Genomic DNA, 9,928 nt, shown 5'->3' with positions numbered 1-9,928 from the left:
AAATCTGAGATATGAAGAAAAGTTTAAGAAGGTCTTGTATTTATGTGTAGAAATGTCTCCATATTTACATCCAAGAATTCTTGTAATTAAGTGTCCTAAATGAAATTACAAAGCCACAAAATGAAAAAAAAAAGTTTTAAGGGCTGCTCAAAAAAATACACCATTGTTCTTCTGATATAGATTTAATTTAATAATTTAGTAACAGTTTTCAAACAATAAATCTTCTAGTTAGCCTGGTTAAGAATTAACTATGCTTCAATATGTGTTCCATCTATGGTGAAAAAAAGGATGCTTCTCAAGTATTTACCTTTAGATTAAATCCAAGCAAGTCACTGATGACCCCAGAAACAGCTGACAGGATGACAACTTGGGTGATGTTATAAAGCAGTGGATTCATTGTAAGCCCATATAACCTAAAGGGACTGTCCAGTTCCTAATAAGGCAAAACAAGAGCTTCATTAAAAACAAAAACTACACAAAGGGGGTTTTGTTCACATATATATTGAGCAATATTAAATACTTTAGGAAGTCTTCCAAGTCCCAGTGGAGCAAAACATTCTCCTATTATTCTGCATATCAAACACAATGTGCAGGAAAATGTCCATTGCAGTAACTGACTGTTTACTGCTGTTGTCTAAATAACCCTTAAAAATATTGGAGGCTACCCATGTACAATACCTACCAATCTGCTTGTGAAGCCAAGAAAATAAAGAGCAAGGTGCCATCATCTCCAAATTCCTTACAATTTTTCAGAAATAACCTTCAGTGTTAAAAGAACTGACAGTCAGTAGAATCACAAAAAATAAGAATAGAAAGATTTTTCATGACAGAAAACTACCTCACAACTATTAAAATTAACAAAAATATCTTTCCTATTGCAATTTCCTTCCTTTTCCATTAATTTTGAAACTAACAACTCATCAATATAGCCAGAAAAGGATGATAAAGGAAAAAAAAAGTCCTAACAATCATTAGACTGTGAAGACTTTACTTTTTTTTTAATTGAAAGGAACAAAACATAAGCCCAAATTAATCTGTATCAGAACTTGAACAAAGAAGCTATTTCACTGATTTTCAATTACTGGTGTGTGAATATAGTCACCCAAACTTTTCTGGCATAGAAATATGTCAAATAAAGTAACGAAAAAAGAGTTTATTTTAAAATATAAGAGTAGATTACATAAAGTCTACCAACTATCACTGCTTTGGTAATTTATATTTTCTAGCTTTAAATTAATCTTCATCCATCTCTTGCATTGCATCCTGGGCCTTGAAAAAGGCCTTATAAATCCTTTCTTAAAAATGAAGAATTTCAAAGGTATGATTCTTTTTTCAGAAAGGTGAAATAAGAATGAACAACCTTTTCATTGTAATGTTGTATAAAACTCTGCTGCAAATACAAAAGATACAAAAGACATGATTCTGAGAAGGACAGCAGAGAAATTCAGTAAGGAAAAAGGTTTTAGATTCTGGATTCATCTTACCAATTTTGTGAGTAAGAAAACAGTAATATTCAAACTTTATAAAAGTTTAAAGACCAAAACTACCCAAAATTATATTTTAAAAACCCTAAGCTCATTTAGCTACTGGACATGAATTATGTAATTGCACTAATCCTAATCACTAAATACCAAGAATTTATTTAAAGCTCACAGTAGGTGGCTTGGAGATCTCACTTTTGGTATCTTCTCACAGTAACTAAAAAATGGCCTGGGTCTGGGATTTCTGCCACAAAAGCTAAGTACTCCATTGGAAAAGGCTGTGACTTTCGGCAAGAGGAAAACATGAAAGCTTTTTTTGAAACACTGAGAAGATAATGAAAAAAATGGAAGCAATTTAGTCCAAGATGGGATCAGCATCCAACCTACCCACATTCTCACAGCACACAAACACTTTAGCTCATCATGAGCTCATGACAGCTTATCCTTAAGCTGTTGGGCTTTGTCTGTTCTTGTCCAATCTCTCCTTGAATCCAGATAACCCTTCTGTATCCACAGTATCCTCTGATCATCTGATGGACTGAGAAGATTTCCTTTCCTCTGCTCCACAACCAGGTCCTGAAAGCCTTGCAGTCCCTTCCTCTTACACCAGTCACTGATTTAGTCAGGTTCTCCTTACTGATCCAGCACAATTCTCAAGCAGGTGCTTTGTTAGCTCTGTGTCCTTGCTGACTCCATCAGTTCTCTCAGGGAAAGTGCTGTATATCTTTTTAGAGGAGGGGACCAACACACACCTTGCTCGAGGTGTGCTGGTGAGAGGAATTACTCATTGAACTAGAAGAAATACTCTGATCTCAGCTACTGACTGGCTAAACAGAGTTTTAACTGCATTTTATGGGCTGCTCCCTGCCACATGGCACAGGCTAAGGGATCCAAATTCAACCCAAACCTGTGGATGAGTGAGGCCAAAAAGTCTTAAATCACCACTGTATTGACACTCAAAACAGACAATAAAATTTCATCATTTGTTTCCCAAGCATTCATCATCCTGACCACCCTGAAGTACCTTCTCTCACACTGCTAATATACAGCAGAAGAATTAAGACTTCCTGGATGTAATAATAATTTACAATCCACAATGACTGGAACGTAACAGACTGCACTGTATGAACAAGCAGCATCCCTGTGAAGAGGTATGGGACAAATTTAAACCAAAGTACACCCTACTGCCTGCAGAAGTCACACAAGTGACTCTTTAACCAATCTATTCTACTACCTCTTCTTTATAATATGGGAATTCCATTTTAATCCTTACCTTCAGTAACTTAGTAGCAAGTTTTAAAACATTGTTCACTAGTGTCAGTTCCTCCTTCTTATTAGGCTTTTTCTCCATTTTCAAGTACAAGTTTATCTGAATTAAAACAAAAGCACAAGTATCATCACCTACTCAGAATTTCAAGGAATTAATTTTGAACTACAATATATTTCAAAAATGTGATTTCTCAGCAGCCATATGACAAAACTGCAGTGAATTTCTGCAAGCAAGCAAACTTTGTTTCCTTTTTAATATTCAAGAACAAGTACTGGCTCAGCACCACAGGAAAATGCAATACTAATTTATGATATAACAAATTACATTTGACATTATTATTACACCAACTTTAAAGTTTAGCCTGATCTATAAATTAGGCACAAAAAACTAACATAGGTTGGATTTACATAATTTCTTTTTTCCTCATTCAAGGGTTGCCTGAGGTTTGACAATTCATCCCCAGGAGGTCTTCATAGTAGTGGGCAGACCTCACAAGACTTAACACCCTCAAAAGTTATTGAACAGGATGAAATGCAAAACCATAACTCTGCTAAAGTGTTATTTCTTTTAAAAGATTCTAGTGTAATTTAGTACTTCATGAGCACCTTGAGAGTAGAAAAATCAATCTTTCCAGTGCCTTGAAATATTTGAAAAATTATTAAATTCTTCATTGCTGTAGGAGAACAGTATTGAACATTTCAATACTTCTGTGATGTAGATGTTTTTAGGTCATTATTTCTGAGAAAGTTAGAGAGTTCAAACTGGCTCTCTTTTGTCCTTTTAGCAATTTTGAAACAACAGCTTTCATTCTCAAACAACCTATCTTTGATATCCCAGATCAAACAAAGGCTAGGGTTTTTTTCTTTTCTATTGCATAACAGAAGCAAATCAAAGCTAAAGTGTCTTGAAAAGCCACTAACTTTTTATTTTAGGGTGACAACATTCAAAATAAAAAGTGAACACTTTAGCAATGTGCTAAAGTAATCCTTCAGATGACACCTACCTGACTATAGAAAGGAAGTGATGCTATATGATATATTTCACCACCTCATTGTATGGTGGTTATTCAAATAAGGGCCATTCAAAACAAGTAATTGATTATCAAATCTCCCTTAAAACATCACTGTAAGTTTTTTACACAGGTTAAAAACCAAAACCTATGCCTAATATATTCCATGCCATATTAAGCTCCTGAACTATTATTACTGCAGTGTACATTACAATTATGCTTTCAAAGCCAAAGAGATTCCAATCTTTAAAGATAAAACTATTGATTTCAACAATGCAAGACTTATAAGCAGGACTAAACAAAAAATAAGGGCTCTAATTAGCAACTCTGAAAACCAGAAGAAGGTCCTGAAAAATTACAAACAAACAAAATAAAATAAAAAAAAATCCCTTTTAGTTTTCCATTGTGACTCCTAATCATGAAATTCATAGGTGTCTGGAAATTCAAAGTGTCTGGAACTTTGCTGGCAGAAATAGAATTTTCAATTTCATCTTATCTGTGGAGCATTTAAATTGCATCTGGGAGTGGAGACTCATTTATCTTTTTTTTGTTATTGTACTTTCCTGTTTGTTTTCAGCTTTGTTGTTTTCTCAGAAAGCCTAATAACTGTAGTGTGCCATTTTCCAGGACACTGGATCAGATGTGCTTTTTTAGATAGAGTGTCAGTCAATATTTCAAAGGACTTGACCTTCCTTGAAAAGCCAAAATGTTAGATTTCCATGAGTCTGTCTCAAGAACACCAATTATGCTGTAGCACCCAGCTCAAGCAAATGAAACTAGTCTAAAGTGAGTCCTACTCAGGGTAAAGTGTATCTTTTTAGTTTTCTGAGAAACAATTGTGAATTCTATTTTGGTTTTCATTTCATAAAGCTCTTGGGCATTTTTGAGGGAAAAAACTTTTAACAGGATAAGCTGCATTCAATGCAAAGGTAAGTGTCTGATAACATAATACTTCTTTAAGTTCTGAAGACATACAGAAAGTGTTTCTTTCAATATCCATGCTAGATTAAAATGTTCAAACATTTACTCTCAAGAAGAGCATGGTATAGAAACCTATGAAAGCAAAATAAAGGCTTGATAATCTCTCTTCCCTTGCTCTTTACATTTTTTTCCAATCCTTATCCCACCACTTCCCTCCATTTTCATTTCCAGAAACAGCAAACAAACTTCACTGGGACATTCAGCTCTGAGGATCAACAGAACAATGGAAAACTCTCCAGGCTCATGAAGTCAGAATTTTCAGACTGGTGCAAAATATTTCACTCAGGACAAGGCAGAGGGCCAGTCAGGCTTCTGAGTGTCCAACCTTATCTTTAGTAAAGGCAGAATGAGTCATTTATATCACCTGTCACAAGCTTCACATCCTGACTTTGGGACACACAGTGTGGAAGATTTGATTCTCCTACTTTAACACATTTTCTGTAGGAAACCTGGGAAGGTTTCTGGAACTGCCTATTTACCTTGCCCTGAAAGGGTTGTTTTGTACCAATGTGAAACTTCAGAAGAAAGAAATTTCTTTCTAACCTAACACTAACTGAACATGCTTAGCTTGGAAAACTATCAGCAGTGTCAGGCAGAGCAGAGAGGGAAGCTTGAAGTACAAACACCAACCAGAACATTCTTGAGAAGAAACACACATAGACCCAAAGACAAACCTGAAGAATGACAAGCCTGAAAAAGAAATTTCCAAGGAGTCCAGAAGAGGCTGTGTGTAATCCCTGCAATGTAGTAGTCCTAAACTATTGGACTGGAAACACAAACTCACTTCATAGATGGTTAAGCTTGTCTTCAGATCTTTTACTCACCCATCCAACACTGAGATACCAAGGTTTTTTTTCCTATTTAAAAACTATTCTTTTATGTTTGTGTTCTGTTAGATGTTAAATTGTATCAAAGGAGATAGTATCTCTAAGCTCACTTAAACAGAAGTTGGCATAAAGTCAAACATTTATCTCAGAAACTGAACTTTGGCACTGCAAAGTTGGTTCACTTCCCCATAATTAACTCTCTAATCCAAACTATTTTAATAAATCTACATGGTCTGAGACTTATTGGATTAATGAGTTGTTTAGATATAAAAATATAGGTCTATACAAAATCTCACCTGCTCAGTAAGTAATATTGAGGTATTGCTGTACTTTTTACTTGTTTCAGATCCAAGAGTAACAAATCTTAAGAGAAAAACAGTTAGAGAAATGCACCAAATTACGAGTTCCCAGTTGTAGTGACAATCACGGAAAATCTCGTGCATGTGAAGTAGCTGAAAAAAAAAGAGGAAAGAAATCAAAATTTAATTTGAAATAATTACATTATGATACAATAAAATAGTTACATATCTCCACTTCAAGAAACATATCCCAGTAATAAATATATGGAAGGTTTTTAGGCCTATAAAATTTAACTCATAATTTTAAACCAACACTGTATCAGAGCTATGAGGTCTGAGAAAAGGTAAATAAAAAAAATACACTCTAAGAGAATTTTTAACTCCTGTTCAGACTTGCAAAGGCACTATGTGGGATGAAAAAAAAAATACCCTCACATGTACTAAGTTTTATGTAAATTACATTCTTAATAAAATACTTATATCTAGCTAGCAGGCAAACACAATAGAGGTAATTAGAAATTGTAAAGAAAACACAACCAGAAGCCATTCAGAAGATCCTCTATATTTTGAAACAGAAGTTTAAAGACAAATCTTAAGCAACAGAAATCTTCTTTAAACATAGATTTGCTTACTAAAAGACTTTCCACTAGAGGGCAGGCAAATATAGCCAACAATCCTGTTTTTCACAAAAGCATCAACCAAGGTCAGTACCAACTGTCTTTGCAGAAGTGTATTTTGATGCAAAATGGAGAAAAACAAAAGTTCCAAAATCCACAGTGAAAAAATGAAGGAGGGCACAGATTTAAAATATAACAGTGATATCACAGAATATCCTGAGCTAGCAGGGATACACAAGGATAACCGATCAAGCCATCTCCTCCTCGTCCTGCACAGGACACTCCCAAGAATCACATTGTCCCAGGTGCAGAATTCACCACTTGCCCTCATTAGACTCCATACCATTGATGATTACCTAGCCTTCTAATTTGTTGCAACAGAATTTCTTCTGCTATTACAGAAAAATATTCTAAAGTAGATGAAATGATGATACAAAATGGAATTCTATTCCAAAAAGCTCTTAACAGCTATTACTGGTTTTTCACTGGGATCTTTTAACTTACTAGACATCACCATGCAGAAGGCACTCAAAACTGTTTTCAAAACTAATTAAGTCATGGCTTTTTCTCTACAAATAAAGTTTCCTCACCTGTGCACAACAGATAAACACAACTGAGATAGTCAGGAGGAAGGCAGATGAAACTATCACATCCACTGACCGCTGAGGACCTCGACGCTGAAAATACAGGATATGCAAATGTGAGTGAAAGCCCACCCAGTCAGCACAAATAGTTAGAATCACACTGCTCTTCACTGGTTATTTCTCAGTTGAGTCAGTTCCCTACACACAGTGGTCTCTGATCCCTTTTTGTTAGTCACATTATTATACAAACGTTTTCGGTGGCACAGGAAAAGGTGGAATATAAAAATGTAGTTCCAAGGAAAGCAGGGAAGACATTCCACCAAGGTGCTACCATATGCAGAAATTTAGAACATCCCAACTACAATCTATTATCAAAGTGATGTTATCCTCCTTTCATCCCACCAGCACCACACTAAATTTTGTTTGCTTATAGTTCCTGCTTTCCACCCTCTTCAGCCTCCACACCATAATTCCTTTATGTTTTCACTAGTCTTTTTCTGCTTGTAAAAACTAATAGGAGATTTCAGGAATCAGTGTATCTTACAGGTAATACTTGGGCAAAATTTATAGCTTCACCTGGCATCCATACACTCACAGCACAAATACACAAGAACTGTCTTGCTTTATAAATTCCTTGTGTTAATGACACCAACTAATGAGACTCTTAAGTGTCAGTATTAGACTACATGTGGTCATTTTTTACTCAACATACTCACACAACTTTTCAGTTGGCACTGCTAAGTCAAGACTCCAACTCTGAACGCACTCAAACTTTAAAACAAGGTGAAAACCACACATCAACTTTCTCAAAATCTGTCTGTCTGAAGGCACTGCTGGCCCAGTCACAAAAACAAAGCATATATGGGACAAATGCACCAATAGTAAGTGTACAGGAGGAAATAATCTACACCAAACTTCCATCAGCAGCATAGGAGATATTTTATGTAAGAACATAAGATGTTTAGAATTTTTTTGTGTTAAAATCTTATTAAAGGAAAAATATACATTATTTTACCTTTAGATAGGACCTGAGAGAAAGCCACATTTTTATATTCTGCACTTTCTTCAAGCGAAAGTGAGGTACCTCCGATTTTCTTGCCCTTCTGGCAGATGTTAGATGACCAAAAAGTTTAGCAAAAAGCAGCCTCTGAAGAGAAGAAAAAAAATTACTTCAGCTGTTAAATGATTTTCAGAGGTACTAAAAACACAAGAGAAAAGGCTCCACTAAATATAAATGTGAAATACAACATAAAGTTAAACATACCAGTGTAAATTAAAATATGTTAATATAAACCAGAAGTGCAGCATATTATTAAAGAGAAGAAATACACAAAAACATTTTTAAAGTCTCCACATTCTAATGATTAACAAAATTTAGCTACACTTTTGAGTTCCTTTCTGCATATTTTAGACAACAGATCTGCTATGTTCTTAAAATCCTGGAAAAAATAAACCTAACCTGCCAATCACTTGCATTAGAGAGCACTTACACCACAGATGTTCCTTTCAATAGAAATCATTATTAGAAGCAGGTTAATTCTATTCTACTGTATTATATCATATTTTTTGACTATAATTTGAGAACAGAAAGTATAAAAATGTTTCTTTTGCAGCTAGTAAGGTTGCTCTCTGAAATTTCAATTGCAATAACAAGCAATGGAGTAGTACAGCAGAGAGCAGCTGTCACCATCTCCAGCTACAGAACTGATCTAACAACAAAGCACACTGGGCCTTGGCCAGGATGGACAGAAGCATTGTCAATGTCCCATCCCTGGAAGTGTCCAAGACAAGGTTGGATGGGGCTCTGAGCAGCTGCTCTAACGGAAGCTGTCCCTGCCCATGGCAGAGGGGTTGGAACTGATGATCTTTAAGGTCCCTTCCAACCCAAACTATTCTATGATTCTATTAATCAAATTGAAGGTTTTGAACAAAACACACTGGAAATCCATAGTGTTCTTTTCCTGAAATCACTTCTCCTTGTGAAAAGCCGAAACAAACTGGGAAATAACTAAGCATTGGGTTAACACACTGAGCCAGTTTTCCCCCAGAAATTCTCTTCAAGAAAATAAAAACACCACCAAAAAAAAAAAAACCTTTTTGCTTCAGAGACTTCAGTCCACTGGAACTGAGTCATCTCCTGAACTGCAAGCCCCACTGAAGTGCTTGTCATCACTGATCTATGACTCATAGCATGCTGATGAAAACAAGTTTAAAATAGGCACAAAGTCAAAAAATGCAAACATTAAACCTTGGTTTGCTTTAGATGAAGCCTCTTGGTCTGCTGTTCATACCTGTTTATATGTTCTCTCTGCTACACAGAGCAGAAAAAAGAAAATCCACACTAGAGACACCCGGACCACAAAACTTATAATAACCATTGAGAGCACCAGAACATCTCCATCGGATCCAAATGCAGTCATGCAAAGCTCAGTGGCAGAATGTGCAGCTAGCTGTTCTAAATCTTTAGCTTGGAAAAGTCGAAAGGCAAAGGGCATTAAACCCAAGATTAAAGATATGACATTTCCAAAAATCTGATAGCCAATTCCTGGTATATAGCTGTTCACCTAAAAACAACAACAAAAAAACAAGGTATGTATTTAATTTTGGAATTATTTTGTCATTAATTCAATAAAAAAAATATTAATGTTTTTATTTTATCACAAAGAACAATTTATTATCTGGTAAATTGCATGAAAACTTCCACCAATCATTATCCAGTTTTATTATTTAAAAACCAGGAAATCCTCAAAGAGCCCTTAATGTACAAGAACCAAATAATTTAAAAACCCATCAATAAAACACTGCAGTTAAACTCCAGTGCATATTCCTGCATTAAAAATTCACTGAATGCTGAATTAGC

At 35.3% G+C, this 9,928-nt stretch overlaps 1 protein-coding gene across 11 annotated transcripts in view; it reads right to left on the bottom strand.

The window, feature by feature from the left end:
- Nucleotides 1-9,928, bottom strand: part of PHTF2 (putative homeodomain transcription factor 2) — a 75,723-nt gene that overhangs the window by 15,009 nt on the left and 50,786 nt on the right. For all 11 annotated transcript variants that reach the window (XM_077783649.2, XM_085569327.1, XM_085569337.1 and 8 more), the window contains 6 exons: nt 9,360-9,632; nt 8,084-8,215; nt 7,075-7,161; nt 5,865-6,020; nt 2,755-2,850; nt 308-433 (listed from right to left, as the gene is read on the bottom strand). In XM_077783649.2, coding sequence (XP_077639775.1) covers nt 308-433; nt 2,755-2,850; nt 5,865-6,020; nt 7,075-7,161; nt 8,084-8,215; nt 9,360-9,632 — 870 coding nt within the window. The remainder of the gene's footprint in view (nt 1-307; nt 434-2,754; nt 2,851-5,864; nt 6,021-7,074; nt 7,162-8,083; nt 8,216-9,359; nt 9,633-9,928) is intronic.

The sequence above is a fragment of the Lonchura striata genome, chromosome 1A (genome assembly GCF_050655825.1).
Source record: "Lonchura striata isolate lonStrDom1 chromosome 1A, ASM5065582v1, whole genome shotgun sequence".
In the NCBI taxonomy this organism is placed as follows: domain Eukaryota; kingdom Metazoa; phylum Chordata; class Aves; order Passeriformes; family Estrildidae; genus Lonchura; species Lonchura striata.
The sequence above is the reverse complement of the archived record's forward strand: the minus strand, read 5'-3'. Positions and strand labels throughout refer to the sequence as shown.